Below are 17,470 nucleotides of genomic sequence, written 5' to 3'. Positions count from 1 at the left end.
CTAAGAAATAAGTCTCCTGACAGTTCTCTCCAATTGATGTCAGCATTAAGTCTGAGAATGATTCAGTGGGCTATAAAACACTTTTAATTGTCAAGAAATTACTTCTCTTTAAATGTTTTGATTCAACATACTTACCTGTTGATCAAACATTGCCTTACAGAACATTTTTATTTTGTTTTACTTAGTAACTTTTAGGAGGGTGCACTCATTTTTGCAACACAACATTTAATCACCTTGATAAGAAAATCATATTTTCCTGAATAATTTTGACATGCTTCTTTGGTAATTGATGAAGCAGACTTGCTGGAACATTGTATCTCTAAAGAACCCTAACATGTCTAAAGTAATTTAGCAATTGCTGACTTTTAGGGTGTAATCATTTATGCTGTGCACTGTAAAAAAAAATTAACCACCCACCCACTTGCATAAAATTAAACATTAATTTCAGATGCATCACTTTTCACCATGAATATATATCAAAGCAACATGTTTAAATTGTAGTCGTATAGAGCTGTGATGCTGTCAAAAATAATGTGAAAACAGCTGGACAGAGAACATGAAGAAACGCCAGTGGTCTCAGACAGTGTTTTTGCCCTAAACTAGGACACAAAATGATGACCTGCGGGTAACAGTTCTGTGGTGATCATTTGATTTCGATCGTGAAAATTCGCCGAACTGTAAATCTGATCACACCTGGATGAGGATGTCCTAATATGTACAGCGTAGAATGATCTCTAGCATCTGCTGTTTTATAATGATGAAACGCAATCCAGGACAGTTCACACGACACTGCTGCATCATTAACATCTGTGAGACACTGAACTACTAGTTAGTTTCCTTACCAGTGAACCAATCACCGTCCAGCGCTGTTTCACTTCAAAACAGCTTCTTCTTCAGGGTGGGTCAATGGCAAATCAGCCTAACCAGGTGCGTTGCGCCACCTGCTGTGCTGGATCAGGTTGGGAACTGAACCTGTGTCCCAATGCATACAAGATCTGCCCTCAATAGTATCTTGGCATTACTGAGCGAATTTTGAAACTGTGAGACGAGGACGCCAGTCTGCGTAATCACAATCATACAACAAAATGACATTAAAGGGACATTAAACAGCACAGAAACTTCAAATCAATGTGAAGATATCATTTGCAGCTCATACACATTTATCTTGAGGACCTTTTCATTTTTATTTTATTTATTTCTATATGTGTTGCCTCCTAACCTTATGCTAGCAGTTTAACACATTTCTTTTATTATTCATACTACAAAAATAAATTATATATTTTGCTGAAAATAACATCAAATTGTCTCATATTTAATCATGTCTGGTAATGTCTGTAGTTTCACAGATTGCTATCTACTCTAATTATATAAAACTATACTGTCATTCCACCATAGTTAGAATAATTAAATATACAATATTTTGCCATTTTCTAGTATGATCTTATAATACACTATGCATTATGCAAAATCTGTAATAAAAACTTTCAAAGTACACAAAATACTGTAATGACCAAAAATGACATTTTGATGTTTTCATCAACATTGACTGGAATTGACTGGTTTAGCGTCCAACATCATAGCACACTCGTCTCGGCTCTTAATATTACAAGCAGGTATTTTCAGTTCTCAGCCCAGGTGAATTTTAATAATATACTTAAAGATCTCTGTTTTCGTGCACTAATTTTGTATTTAAAAAGTATTAAAGATGAACTTTTAGTATATTAAGATCATCTTAAGAACATATAAGTGTACTCAACTGTGAGACAGCATTAAATATGAACTAAAATGTGCTTTCAATACACTATCCCTGTATTTAAAAATATGTTTAGTTACCACTTGTAGTACACTATGGGTGTATAGTACTAATGTACTATAAGTAGTATCTCAATGCATTTTTTAAATACAGAGATAAAAAAAAAAATATCAAGTCATTTCATTTATTTAAAAAGTGTTGTTTTCACAGTTAGTCCAAGACCAGGAGAGATGAGGATCTAGAGACAAAGTGGTATTTATTAAATGAAAACACTCAGGAACACTGGAAAAATGCAGAAGCACATTAAACCAAACCATTTAGATGAAAGCAAGAACCGAACCAAACAGGGAGCATTAATCCACAGAATAAATGAGGGATAAAACAAGGAACAGGTGAGGCTAATCAATGAACAAATGAGTAACTATGAAAACTAAACAAACTAAAACAACAGTTGTTACTCCTGAACATTAAAGAATATCATCCCTTCACGTCACCAGATGAGTTTATATTCATGTCCCGCTCTGCTTCTCACTGCAGGGAATGTGTTCTAGTGAATTATATTGCTCTTTTGGGACACATTTGCTCCTGAGGGCGAACCGTGACCCGAGGTTTGAGCTTGCAGCATGAGTCTTTCCAGACACCTGTATTTATTATGCCTGGATGATTTTAAATGTCTTTGAAAATCTCTATTCTTCACGAAACTCTTATGACATTGAGCGCAGTGATACGGCTTCACTTTCTGCACTTTCACTTCGCTGTGAACCTTCTCGTGCATTTTCAGGAGTTCCAGCCGTTTGAAAGCTTTTCCACAGTGAAAACAGAAGAAGGGCTTCTCGCTGGAGTGAGACTTTAAGTGAACAGTGAAGCTTTGTTTAAGGGCAAAACTCTTCCCACACTGCGGGCATGTGAAGGGCTTCTCTCCGGTGTGAGTTTTTGTGTGTCCCTTCAGGCTTGCTCTGTGTCTGAAACTCTTCCCGCAGTGACGGCATGGGAAAGGCTTCTCTCCGGTGTGAATCCGTATGTGTTCCTTAAGGGCTACCTTGTATCTGAACCCTTTTCCACAGTGACTGCATGGGAACGGCGTCTCTCCAGTGTGAATCATCGTGTGATCCTTCAGGCTTGCTTTCGTTGTGACGCTCTTTCCACACAGACGGCAGGTGTATGTCTTTCCAGATCCTGCTCTTCCGGCTCTTTTTCGTGACACAGTCTTTTTAGATTTCTGTCCAGTTTTGAAATTGTCAGATTTCTGATGTTCCTCTTCACTCAGTTCCTCACTTTCATCTAAACTGAGTTCTTCACTTTCCTCTACCATCAGATCTGAAAAGAAGAAAATAAAGTTAAACATTGATTCAAAGAAAATACTGGTGATTAAGATAACAACAGTGACCCCCGATTTCACAAATTTTCTTCGTTGAGTGTCGATTTTTTTTTTTTACTAGTGCATTGAAACCAGCCAATAAGGTTTGAGCTTTGGATCACGTTGGATCACGCCACACACATCAGAGCGAGAGATTGGATGGCGATAACACACTGAAAACATGAGCAGAAGCTTGTACTGCCGTCATGACACTGACCCGAACCACTCAAATTTAAAAACATTATTACGAGCTTACCTTTGTGAATCAGCTTAAGGTAATGAGATTTGAACACTGATTGGTTATGTAAAAAAATTAATTTTGGATCATTTTTAACCAAAAAAAACATTACGGACAGCAGCTTTAATGTCACCGCAGCTGTATGTATATATGGTGATCGTACACTTCATCTCAGACATGGAGTTAAAAATTCATCTGGTTTCTAAAATGTCTTGGCACACAAGAACAGAAACCGCATCTGACAGCAGAAATAAATACACCGAATTCAGTACACAACTTATTTAAAAAGCGTAATATGTACAATCAAGCAGAAGAGTCCAGAATATGAACACAACAAGCTCAACTGCACATTAAACATTTTCCTTGCATAAAAAAGCCTTAATGTTTTTAAACGGGGATTAAAGTACCAAATTCAGTGTGTTATTAATATATGCACCTATTCTGTACAGGAAAGCAGAAGCACAGAGTTTAGCACGTTTATTCATATTCGGGGCTCTTCTGCTTGCCTGTATATTATTTATGTACTGGATATTAAATCACATTACGTGTTTTAGAAACTGCCGTTAAAGATAAAACGAGTAATAAACACGAACATCACATAAAATACTGGATATTAATAAATAATCTCTGATTTGTCAATAACAAGCAGCAGCAACAAAAACACTGTTGTTTCCTGTAAGCGCAGGATTTTCGTGAACATCTTGGCACGTAACTTCATCTTATAGTAACCTCACGATTGCCGCATACTGTGTTTCAGAGAACGGGGACGGTTGACCAATCAGACGCACAGAGGTGAACGACACGCCCCCTCATTAACATACGGACCAAGATGTAGAAATAAATCATGTGAAAATAAATACATGAGGGAACAAAGAGTAAGGGTATTTTATTTTACATTTCTTTGCATTTTTATTTATGCATGCATTTATTTATTGTTATTTTGGCAGCTTTGGCACTCCATACGATTATTTCTCTATTGAAACTGATAGAACACTGATTCTTGAGATAAAAGGACAAAACATGTTTTAAAAGTTCGTTTTTATTATTTAATAACACATTATTTTTAAACTGATATATTTGTAGATAAAGGTCTCAGCTAATGAACAGGTTTTTCTGAAAATGTTTGTCTAAAAATGTACATTTATTCACTTCTAAACTTAATTTGTGTCTCCGTCAGACGCATTAAAACACATGATATTTTAATTTAATTCAACAACAGTGTGAAGTCTTCAGTAATAATGGTGTTCAGTAAAGGAGATAAGTGAATAAAAATGAATTCTCTACATTTTTTGATTGGGTTAGGATTATTATGAACAATCCAGTTCCTAAAGTCCTTAATTCTCTATCCTCCTTTATAATATTAAACATATATAATCAATGTTCTTGGGTAAATCAGACATGATATCATGTAGTTCAGTTGATGTTTTAATATTTTAACACAATAAATTGACATTACTTTCAAAATGAACAAAAACCTCACCTGACAGTGTTAAATACTGACAGAGTTCACGCATACTGACCAGATATAGAGAATCATGAAACAACGTTAGAAGAATTCACCATAGGCAGAAAACACGTTTTTAGAGCACTTCTCAACCATCAGACATAAAAGTTGATGGAGTTGATGTCTGACGGGGTTCACAAAACTGAATTTTTAACCACGTGTTGTACAGTGGAGCAGTTTTGTTTTCTTTCTCAGGTGTATCTGCCTTAATAAACATGTCAAAAATGCCCAGATTTATCCCACACCTATTTACAGAAACTATTAGACCGGGTGACGGAGTTGACATGTTAAAGCTGTGACTGCCGAGATTTTGTTTGTATAAAATATAAAAACTATATAACTTCTAGGACTGTAATGAGCGGGAAATAGGAAAGGGGTCCTCAGAGTTAAAGATGACCATGACACCGCCTGTTTATTCAGAATTACAGTTTTTATGGAAAATATAATTCAAGTTTACTTTGTGTATTGTTTTATATAACACAGATCTGTGCCTTTCAATTAAAACATATATTTTTGAATTTGTTGCATTTTTAAACACTTTGTTTAGCAATTTTACATTGTGTCCTTATGCTGAGGCTAAATTACACGTTTTTCCAAATATAGAGCATTTATTTAAATAACACTAACAAAACTATTTAAAAATAAAAGCAATGAATGTCCTTTAGATGTAACTTCAATATTTTTATTTTGATGAAATTATTTTTAACATAAGGAGGGGTTTTGTGTGTATCTCAAGAATCATTGAGAAACAGATGTGGATTTCTGTGACAGATGTTCTTCTCTCACTTCAATAATAGTCTTCACACTTCATGACTTTATTTACCAATGCTGCTGACGATCACATTCAGCCATAAAAACAAGACTTGTAATATTGCTGAAAGGAAACTATTAAAGTTGAGATTGCGTTCAGTTAATGTAATCGTGTCGCTCGTGTTTCGGCAAATCCACGCATGTGAAGTCATGAAAACTGATTCACAGCTCCACTGAATGAAGAGTCAGTAAAGGACACCGACCTTCTTCCTCCTCAGTTTCTTCATCTGTAGTTCCGCATGAGTCAGAGTCACTCGTGTCTTCTTCACGATCCTCCTTATCAAACTCCATCTTCAGCGAGAGTTTCAGATGTTCCTCCAGCGGCTCCTGCTCCAGTCTGAAGATCAGGATCTGCGTGTATTCATGACGAGCGGCTGTGGGAGGGGCTTAGCTGACCGATCAGCCAATGGAAACTCTTCCTGGACTGTCTTCCCCAACATTATATGTATATATATATATATATATATATATATATATATATATATATATATATATATATATATATATAAAGAAAACATTGACATAAAAAAGAATTAATTAATTAGAATAAAGAGATACAAGAGATACATTTTATATGTAAAATATTTATTTGATAATTTTCGTATGTTCATCTTCAAGCACCAGAATAGATAAAAATCTTAGGTTTAAAATTCTTTCCAAGTAGGAAAATGTAGTCTACAGTATATTAATGAAAAGATCATACATTGATATTTAACAGATAGTGTTGATTTCTTTATAACACTAAGTGTAAGAAGTTCAAGCCCTGCAGATGTTTGTGAAGCTCTTCTCCTTCAACAGGTCCGGTGTTGTCATGCAGTCGTCATGTCTGATGTTTAACAGACGATCACATGGAGAAAGAGTGTCAAGGACTGATAAGAGATTTACAAGTGTGAGATCAAGAGACGGTTTGTGAGGATCTGCGGCTCTTATCCAGAGATCAAGATCTCTCACACCCTCATCAAGACCAGCCAGTTTCAGGAGTGTGTTTCTAACTCAGTCCGTTCACACCGGCTTCAGTCCTTCTCTGGTGTTTTGCTGAGGATCTGTTCATTCAAACTTTGAACCCATTTTTCATTTCAAACACTTTAGAGTTTTCCCCTCTTTATAATCATATAATTGTGTTTGTTGTGTGTCTGAGGTGAAGTGATGTAAACCCTTCATCTGTACTGAACATGAGCTTCTCTGACAGGAGGTTAAAGCACACTGAATCTGATTGATGACCCTCATAAAACATGCATCACCCCACCCTTCCCTCCCTCCTTCTGCACACCTGTTTATTCCATTCACCCCCGATGGAGGAATTTATGACCCCGGGTTGGGAATGTGTCTGGAGGGAGAATGTTGGAACAATGTGCTTTAAACTTTAAAGCAACACCGTAGAGCTTTTGGCGCTCTAGCGGCTGATAAACAGATCCGCACGCGTCTCTCTGCGGAAGAACACTGCAGCCGGATCTACTTCCCTCTGTTTATGTCTATGACGAGTCACGCGGGTACTGTGCCACTCCGCAGCGGCGCCGACCCGACCGGTCTGAAATAATCCCATTATAAACACTTATTATAAGCATACTGTAGTGATTCAGGATAAGGCAAAAACACAGTTTGGAAAATGGATTAGTGATGCACTTGCTCATTATATAAATTTTGTAAAATCTGAACACAAAAAAGTTACATATAGTGCAGCTTTAAAACCTGAAACAAAGTCTTGGTTGGTAAACAGAGCGATCAAGGGTATTTAAAAAAAAAAAAACTTTTTAAAAAAAACACTAAAAACAAGTCAAAATGTACTATATCAGAAAACAATATCAGAAAAAGTAAAATGTGAATCAATGTGTGAGCTCATTAACATCAAACAAGTGTTTTTAAAAGAACTGTGTAGTTTTAAACAAAGTTGTAACATTACATTACTTTAAAAAGCTGAATTACAGTAAATGCAGTGAAAATCTTAGCATACATTTGTGAGCAACAAGAAAAGATCTATAGAAAACAATTCTGGTTTATTTCTGTCATGATCACTCGCTGGAGTGCCCTGAACAGCCACCAGAGGGCACTCCACCCCAGACTACTGCCTCACTAGGTCTCTCGGATCCTCTCCTCGGACAGCACGGAGAGATGGGGGACAGGATCGGAAAAAGGTCCACATGCCGGAACTCGAACTCAGGTCACCTGAAGCAATCACTGCTGATGATAGTATTCATTTCAACCTGACTTCAGTGTTTTATTCTCCATCATTCAATACATTTTGCCTGTAAATAAATGAACCTGAATGTTCTGTAATAACAATGAACCTGTTTGACTCACCTCAGAAATCCTGACTGTGTGTAATAGCATTAGTTCTGACTAAAAGACTAAAATGTGCTTAAACTCCATTACTGATGAAACACAGTCAGGATTTCTGCCTAACAGACATATTTCAAACAACATAGATATGTTAGATTATTCACATTTACTGCAGAAAGAATATTTATTTTTAGATTATTATAAGGAATTTGATACGCTACAACACGAATGTCTATTTCAAGCACTGCAGAGAATTGGCTTTGGTGACCCCTTTTGTAATATGGTCAAAATGCTGGATGTGAACAGCAATAGCATTAAGGTAAGTGACAGTACCTCTATACAGAGATAATTATTATAGTCCGTTAGCAGATGATACTGCTGTGTTCCTAGAAGACTCTCTCCAGCACTTCTCTAAAGCTTCAGGCTTACATCTTAATCTTAATAAATGTGAATTACTTCCATTAAAACATTAGTTCACTTCAGAATTAAAATTTCCTGATAATTTACTCTCCTCCATGTCATCCAAGATGTTCATGTCTTTCTTTCTTCAGTTGAAAAGAAATGAAGGAAAACATTCCAGGATTTTTCTCCATATAGTGGACTTCACTGGGGTTCAACGGGTTGAAGGTCCAAATGTCAGTTTCAGTGCAGCTTCAAAGAGCTCTTCATGATCCCAGACGAGGAATAAGAGTCTCATCTACCCAGTCTGTCACATTTATATAGCGCTTTTTACAATGCAGATTGTGTCAAAGCAGCTTTACAGTGATAACTGGTACATCATGCTGCACAACAGAAAATGATGTCATTGTCCAGCCTTAATAAATTCAGTAGTGAGTCATTCCATTGTAAAAATCAAGTTACTAAATTAGTTAATTTATCTATATCAGCAGTGGAGAAAACAGTGATGTCATCGTCCAGCTCAGTTCTGTTCGCATACAGCGGTGTCGAAGCAGGCAGATCAAAACACTGTTGAATGTCAAGTGTCCCTGACTAAGCAAGCCAAAGGCGACAGCGACAAGGAACCCAAACTCCAACAGGTGACATCAGGTGACCAAATGGAGAAAAAAACCTTGGGAGAAACCAGGCTCAGTCGGGGGTCAGTTCTCCTCTGGAAAACAGCGAACAGTGCATGATTATGATTCGGGCAGCTTTACAGGTCATAAGTCCGATGCAAGGTTATAATCGTTAACGAAAACGAATGAAAAAACGAAAATTAGGTGCGAAAAAACATTGTTGTTAACTGAAATAAAAATAAAAATGAGGCATTACAAAAAAACGATAACTAACTAAAACTGTAATGTGTGTTTGGCAAATCTAACTAAAATAAAATAAAATTATAGATTAAATGTCCTTAGTTTTCGTCTTTGTCAATGTCTTTCATAGAGCAAACGTTCAGCTGCATTTCCTTTCCCTGCGTCTCTCATTCACGCGTCTCTCTCTCACACACACACACACACACAGAGCAACTCCATATCATTTTCTCCTCCAACATCAGGAGAAGTCACAGAGCAAATTAACTTCAAAATACATTACTGGATCATTCAGTTTAACGCAGGTAAATGTGCCGATTTGATGTGTGTACCAATGCAAATGAGCTCATGTCCCCCGCCCCCAAGCTCCCCTAATTCACTCTGCTCTCTATCTCCCTTCACTCTTTGTTTGCATCCATTGTTCAAAAACTATAACTTGACCTTTGGCCTATTTATGGGCCTATTCTAAAGCCATGATTGGTTGGTGTTAAGTAACACATGTGAGGAGTTAGTGTGAGGCACTGATGAATTAGTGTGGCATTTTGATTGGTTGTGTTTGAAAAAGGAAATCAAATATTTCCTGTTAGATTTTTATGTGTTACATGGAGAATTGTATTTTGTGTTTTGCAAAAAGTGTTTCATGAGTCAAAGGTCAAGAAATGGTGTATGTTTTTGCAGATTTGGTGTGTGTTTCTGCTGTTTGAGAGTCAGGCTTTAGAAATTGTGTATGTCAATAAAAAACTGTATGCCAATATTGATAAGGATTGTATGATATTTGTATAATATCAGTCTTTAAATGCAAGATATTTAAAGTGTAAGTAAAGTATACTTGCAATAGTTCCACTTTAGCACAATCAAATATACTTCAGTATATCTTTAGTTGAACCTCAGCACTATTTCTGCACAATTAAAGTGCATTAAGTACAAAATTAGTTGTTCCAATTTAGCAGACTGTAAGTATACCAGTTTAGTATACCAAAAGTACAATTGCAGGGTATTTTCATTAACTACATAAATATATATATGTAGTATACTTAGCATGAAATAAATGTATTTAAAATACATTTTAGTATATTTATTTTTTATACCACTACAATACATGTTTTCTTCATCATCTTGACAGAGTGGAGAAGCTGACAGTTGTGGTTTACCACATCCACCCTGAGTGTGAGTCAGAAAGTCTGCTAAATGACATGCTACTTCAGGTAAATGATTTAGCTAGGTTTTGCAGGGCAAAATGCAATAAAGCAATTGTGTACTTAATGATGTACTAAACATTTTGAGGAAGAGATAATTATTCTGAATGCCCTAATCCCCTAGGCTTTGTTCAGACTATACACAAATCCAATATGGTATTAAATCTGATTTATAGGACTGACTGTTCATTTTACAATCAAGTGATGAAATGCAATCATTCAGACAGCAGTGTCAGATATCTGTTGTATCTACAATTTTGCATAGTAGTGAAATTTGTGTTTTGAGGTGTTCAAATTACAATCCGATATGCCAAAAATAAGATTTTTATCTGAACCAAGCCTTAGAGATCTGATTGTAGAGCTGGAGTAAAACTGCAGTCATTTTAAATATATATATAGGCTGCAAATAAAGTACCTAGTAGTAAGATTATTCAGAAAAGTAAAATAATTAATCAATACCATAAAGTTTGTCATCCAGACTATATTCATTATTATCTTATATTCATTATAACTTGCTGTAGCTCAGTGGTTCCCAAACTTGGGCTGGGCCTCCCTTTTGCAGACAATATATATCTCATTACTCCAGTCTTCAGTGTCACATGATCCTTCAGAAATCATTCTGATATGATGATTTGATGCTCAAGAAACATTTATGATTATTATCAATGTTGGAAACAGTTGTGCTGCTTCAGATTTTTGAGGAAACTATTCTTTGATTAATATACATGCACCCTTGATTTAAAAATTATATATGATTTGAATATTGTACTATATTGTAATATACTAATACTAAATTATAGCCTATACTTGGCGTCTTAACTTGTTCGGCTTCATTACCCACCTTTGTACTGGTGAATCTCAGGCCGAGATATGTCTTGTCATATTGTCTTGTCTTTTCACTGCATCGGACGCGATGGCCATTGGCTCTTTGTGTCAAAGCGATGGAGTTCGTCAGAAATAGAACAGCGCATCAGTTTAATGCTCACGTCTGGTGTAGACACATTGTTTTGGTATTTGTGAATCTTAGGCATATTCATCATCTGCTTTACGTTTATCTGGCACCTGCAGTTCTTTCACAAATTTGTACATGAGCAGAACCATGCGTCGTTCATTTATATTTTCATATGGCTCCCTTCACTTCTGATTCTTCAGTTCCATCATCTAGTGTTCTGTAATTGTACGACAACAACTACAAACACAACTGCTACAACTGATAACGGTGCATTCAAGCAGGTACTGCAAATCATTCTGAGGTAATTCAAATGTCAAATGAATATTTTGTGTTAAATTTTTTAGTTATCTGACAAGTGGCCACATAATAAGGTAATTAATAATTACTCACAGCTAGTGTTATACTGTCATTGTGCGTGAGGGTCCGCTAGGGTCCACGTAACGTAAAAATCGTCATCAGAGGGTGTACGCGGAGGCTCTTTGCGGACATCCGCATGCCTCCCAGTTTTTATGACCGCGCGTACTTGTCCGTACTTGTCACTAGGCTAAAAAAGCACCAACTGCACATGCGCTGGAAATACAACATGGACATCAAATTTGAAGAGAGGCTGTGTGAAGAAGTCTGTCTCTACCCGCACATCTACAGTCCGTCATTAAAACAACATAAAGACAGCCAGATGTGCAATAATTCATGGAGGGAAATTGCCCAGAGTTTAGGCAAAGAAGAAAGTGCAAGTCGGCTACTGCGCATTTGTGGAACAGGTCCGCCATGTGGACTCAAGCACACACTTTCAGCAGTATGAATACAAGTAGTCCGCATCCGTGCTGTCCGCAGCTGTCCACGTCCAAACTGGAGTATAACCAAGGCTTATCCCTCAGCCTTGCCACACCCCCCTGTCATAACTCTGCACCCCCCAGTTTGGGAACCACTGCTGTAGCTGCATGTAAAGGTCAAAACGAGCAAGAAAGATAAAGACATCAAGGCCAATGCCAAATGCAGTGTTGCAGGATGGGGGGGAAATCACCAATGGTACAGCGAGTGCAAAACTTATCAAGGTGGATGTCACGATCATTGATAAAAAATGTCAGAAGAACTGTAAAGAAATGTAGTCCACTTCAAGAATGGTGTGTGCAGGTGGAGAATTTTGTCAGGTACAAAGTATATTCTGGACAGATCACAAACTGTGCAGCAGTTCAAATGTGTTCACAACCTGTATCTTTCTCCACTTCTCAGGGTGATTCTGGAGGACCTTTGGGGTTAACACCTACATTGCTGAATTTCTACACCAAAATGTCCAAATTTGGATAAAATGTATTTTTGGAGGTGTGAAGCAAGAGCTTGATTAATAAACATTTTATTTTCTAACAACACACTCTGTTGATTGTATGTGTGGATTTTTGAAGCTCATATTATAATTTGACATCTTGATCGATTAGTCAGATGTGGCAAACACCAAACACTTTTCAGTGGAAAGATGCTTCAACCCTCCTGTGGGGGCCGATCGCATCGCATGTGGTCAGACACCCTAAGATAAATATCCTAGTTTGCAAAGACATCTTAAATAGGTAGTAGTAAAAATGCAGTGACACATTTTGAAGATGCCACAAGCACAACGAGGCGAGCCAGTGTGATTCTGTTCACCACAGCTGTGATCACACTTCATATCACAGAGAGGTTCTTTCATTAGTAATCCTTGTCAAAGTGCACCAGGGGCATTAAAGGGACTTTTTTTTGTTTATTGTTATTTTTGGTTCAAATTCTTGTTTTTTTCTCCATAGTTGTGGTTGGAAATGACATAATCAGTTGGGAAAAAAACATCAAAAAATTCTTTGCAATTTATGGTAGCAATGTAGTTTTAAAAAAAAAAAAAAAAAAAAAAAAAAAAAAAATGAATGTGGAGGATTTCTAATATCCTAAATATGTGCTTACAGCTGCACACTAACCCTAACCCTAAAACTGTGAAAGGTATAAGATATTACATTTTTAAACACAGATGCCATAGTTTAATAATATAATAATTTAATAATATGGAAAACCAAGTCACTTTGATGCAAGTTTCAAAATGGCCGCCGCTGCATGTGCCGGTGCTGCAGGCAGAAGTAGAATTCGTACGAAACCTGAAATCTACCGCACAGATACAGGGAAAATGATTGTGGACGATGAGTTTTTAAACTTTCTTTCTATTAAGATCAAAACCGTGAAACAGGACGAGATTGTTTTGATGGCTGTGGACCATTTTGGATCAGAATGGATTACAAACTCCACCAAACTGCTATTTGAACTGTGCCCAGGTACTACTCGCAAGCTTGTGGCTCATACTGGGCCGCAAAAAGATTCAAAGAATGTTAGGAATTGCCTTAGGCTTCTTAATGAAGCTGGTGAAAATGTTCCTCGGTTTGTTTCTCATCATCTTGATGAACTACCACCTGTGACTTTTAATAGCCTCGATGTTTCCTGTTTGCTTGGGAAGATTGAACAACTAGGTGCAGATATCACTACCATGAAACAGGCTGTGTCTTTGCAGACAAACACCTGTAATGATCTGCGGATTATTACCGCAGACATAAATCAACGTCTGGGTGCTATTGAGCAGCCTAGACCAAATCTGGAGAGAGGGCCTATTTTCCAAACCAACAAGCCTGGAACAAGTCATGGATCGTTCACTCCACAAGTCTGTGAGAAGACCCAAGCTGGCATGGAGGGCCAGACCAGCGAGAAAGACTCAAGCCAGAAGGTGGAGAGTTCTGCCTTGGGCTTGGACGGGTCAATCAGCGCCGCAAAGGGAGACCCACATGTCAAGTGGAGTGACGTGGCTGCTACCCCACCCTGGAACTTGGTCCAGGACAAGAGGAGCAACAGCCGTTGGAAACAGGTCCCCGTTAATGCTTCAATTAAGGCCAAACCTCGTCTGCATCCTCCCAAAGGTAAGAAAACTGGTGGCATTGTTGGGACTGGTACTGCTGGACTTGGGTAAAGTTGGTTTTATATTCGCACATTCGGACATCCGTATTCAATAGCCTTGTTAATCACACTACATTGGACATTCAGTGGACATTCACAAGTAAATATGCCATTAAAACAATACTTGCCTATTTTGATCGACTGTGAAAAATGTTGTAAGTTGACAATCGTTGGTTGTCAATATCATGTCGCTGCTTAAAATTCGCAAACATTAATATATTGCACATTTATTGGAAAGCCTGAATTTATCAGAAGTCTGAATGTGCGAATATAAAACCAACTTTACCGAAGTTACTGCTGGAGACATCCAAGTCATTAAGTCTAAGCTGGTGAGTGTATTTGCAACAAAATTCTCACCTGATAGACTTAGACTCTGTCTAGTTACATGAAAGATAAACTTGGGCGTGATGTAACTTGTCAAAAGATAGAAACTGTGCAAAGCCGGTTCAGTTCATTTAAAATAACTGCAGAATGCGAAGAAGTGGGTGAAATGTATAATCCAGAGCTGTGGCCTGAAGGAATTTTTGTGCGGCGATTTTATGAAGCACGCAAACCCAAGTCTACAGGGGGGCTAATGGCTGTGATGAATGTGCCTTTGATGGGGGCTGGGGTACATGATGCCTAGTGCTAGCCACAGTGATGGTGGTCAGAGTGGTGTCATACAACTCACGGGGCTTGCGCCTAGGACAGACTGCTGGGGACAGAGCGCATCGTGTTATTGTTGACCAGCTACTGGAGACCACAGATATTCTCTGCCTGCAAGAGACATTTTTAGCCAAACAGGACCTTGATAAACTTAATTCTCTCCAGAATGATTTCCATGGAGCAGGAGAGTCCACAACTGATTTAAGCACTAGAATGGTACGTGGTAGAATAACTGGAGGTGTGGCCATTCTGTGGCGTAAGAAATATGACCCAATGATCAGTATTATTAGATTAGAGGTGGACTGGTGTATTGCAATTAAAGTTATGTATGATATGAATGTTTTTATTATTTTAAATGTGTATACCCCATATGATTGTTATAAAAATGAAGATGAATATATGAATAGATTGGCATTTTTAAATTCTTATATTAAGGAATGTACATATGCAAATATATTTGTGATGGGTGATTTAAATGCAGACATCTCTGATGATAAATCTCTCTTTGGTCAGCACTTGATGCAGTTCTGTCATGACAGTAAACTGGTTCTTTCCAGCATGAAATTTTTGCCTGTAGATAGTTATACTTACATCAGTGAAGCATGGCACACAACATCCTGGCTGGATCATGTAATCTGTACATCTGATGCTCATGATAGTTTGGAAACAGTTGAAATTATGTATGGGTTGACTACCACTGATCACTTACCTATCTCTATGACGATAAATGTTGATAACCTACCTGATTGCAGCAGTTTGACAGAAGATGGCGCCAATGGGGTCAAAGTGAATTGGGTAAAACAATCTAAAGAGGATGTCATGTTTTATTGTGGGAGGACAGATGTTCTCTTAAGGGAAGTACAGCTACCCATGGATGCTATTTTATGTTCAAATATTAACTGTGATGATGACACTCACTGTAATGACCTATGTGAAATGTACAATAGTATAGTGAGTGTTATATATGAGGCCAGTAGACCTCTACACACTCACCCTAGAAAGGTTAAGAATACCAAGCCTGGTTGGACAAAGTATGTAGCTGCCCATCAAGAAGCCGCTAAGACAGCTCATAGAGCCTGGGTTATAGCTGGTAGACCCAGACAGGGGCCAGAATTAGAGCATAAGAAACTTACAAATGCTAGATACAAATATGCAGTGCGTTTTGTTGAGAAGCATGAGCAAGCCTTAAGAGCTCATTCTATGGCTGAAAACTTGCTTGGTAACAATGTCACTGAGTTCTGGAAAGAGGTAAAAGCTACAAATAGGGCCAAAGCAGTACTGCCATGCCACATTGAAGGGGTGTCTGGTGGAGACAATATTGCAGAGCAGTGGAGGCTGCATTACGCAGCTTTATTTAATTGTATTAAAAGTGAACCTTATTGTGTGGGCAAGTTAAAGGAGGAAGTGATTCATTTTACTCCCAGTGAGGTTTATTATGTTATAGAGCAACTAGCTGATAACAAAGCTAGTGGCAAGGATAACATCACTGCGGAGCACCTTAAGTTAGCCAGCCCCAGGGTAGCAGTTCTATTGTCCATCTGCCTCACAGGGCTGATGACACATGGCACACTGCCAGATACCATTTTGACAGTCACATTAGTGCCAGTCATTAAGGATAAGGCAGGTAAAATAGGGAGTTTGGACAACTATAGACCCATCGCTTTAGCTAGCATTTTTTCTAAGGTGTTAGAAAAGTTGCTGCTAGATAGACTGAGTGAGTTCATTTACACTACAGAAAATCAATTTGGTTTTAAGGCCAAGCACAGTACAGATCTATGTATCTATGCCTTGAAAGAAGCTGTTGAATCCTACAGAAGGCAGGGTTCTACAATATTTCTAGGGTTTATTGATGCCTCCAAGGCATTTGACAGGGTAAATCACCATAAGCTTTTTACCAAACTTAAGCTTAGGGGTGTGCCTGGATGCATCATACGTATCCTGGTTTATTGGTATGCCAAACAACATATGAAAGTTAAATGGGGAAACAGTCTATCCTCACCTTTCAGTGTAGGCAATGGAGTACGGCAGGGGGGACTTTTGTCTCCAGCCCTGTTCAACCTATACATGGACAGCCTGTCGAAACAGTTGGGGAAGTGTAAGACAGGTTGTCTGATAGGGAACACTCTGTTAAACCATCTTATGTATGCAGATGATTTGGCTATTATGTCCCCCAGCTCTGTTGGGTTCCAGCAGCTGTTAGATATATGCTCTGAGTATGGGGTTGAGTTTGATGTAAAGTACAATGCAAAAAAGAGTGTTGTATTGATATGTAGGACCAAGGAGGATCAGAAGCTGCATTTTCCCATGTTTTACCTGTCAGGGCAATCCCTCTGTGTATCTCACTGTACAAAATATCTTGGGCATATTATCACTGACAGGTTGGAAGATGATGCAGATATGTATAGGCAGAGACGAATGTTGTATGTTCAAGCAAACATGTTAGCCCGGAAATTCCATCACTGCTCTGATGATGTGAAAGTGAGATTGTTTCGTGCATACTGCACCCCTATGTATGCAGCCCCATTGT

At 38.0% G+C, this 17,470-nt stretch overlaps 1 protein-coding gene across 1 annotated transcript; it reads right to left on the bottom strand.

Annotated features, from left to right (window-relative positions):
* Positions 1-1,990: 1,990 nt before the first annotated feature.
* LOC125251973 (gastrula zinc finger protein XlCGF8.2DB-like) lies at positions 1,991-11,486 on the bottom strand. Its single transcript, XM_048165027.1, has 3 exons — positions 11,435-11,486; positions 5,866-6,036; positions 1,991-3,070 (listed from the first exon to the last, which is right to left on the bottom strand). Exons 1-3 carry the CDS (start codon positions 11,484-11,486, stop codon positions 2,301-2,303), a joined length of 993 nt encoding a protein of 330 aa, XP_048020984.1. The 3' UTR covers positions 1,991-2,300.
* Positions 11,487-17,470: the final 5,984 nt, after the last annotated feature.

The sequence above is a fragment of the Megalobrama amblycephala genome, linkage group LG17 (genome assembly GCF_018812025.1).
Source record: "Megalobrama amblycephala isolate DHTTF-2021 linkage group LG17, ASM1881202v1, whole genome shotgun sequence".
NCBI lineage: Eukaryota > Metazoa > Chordata > Actinopteri > Cypriniformes > Xenocyprididae > Megalobrama > Megalobrama amblycephala.
Note: the sequence above shows the minus strand (reverse complement) of the source record. Positions and strands in the feature narration are given on the sequence as shown.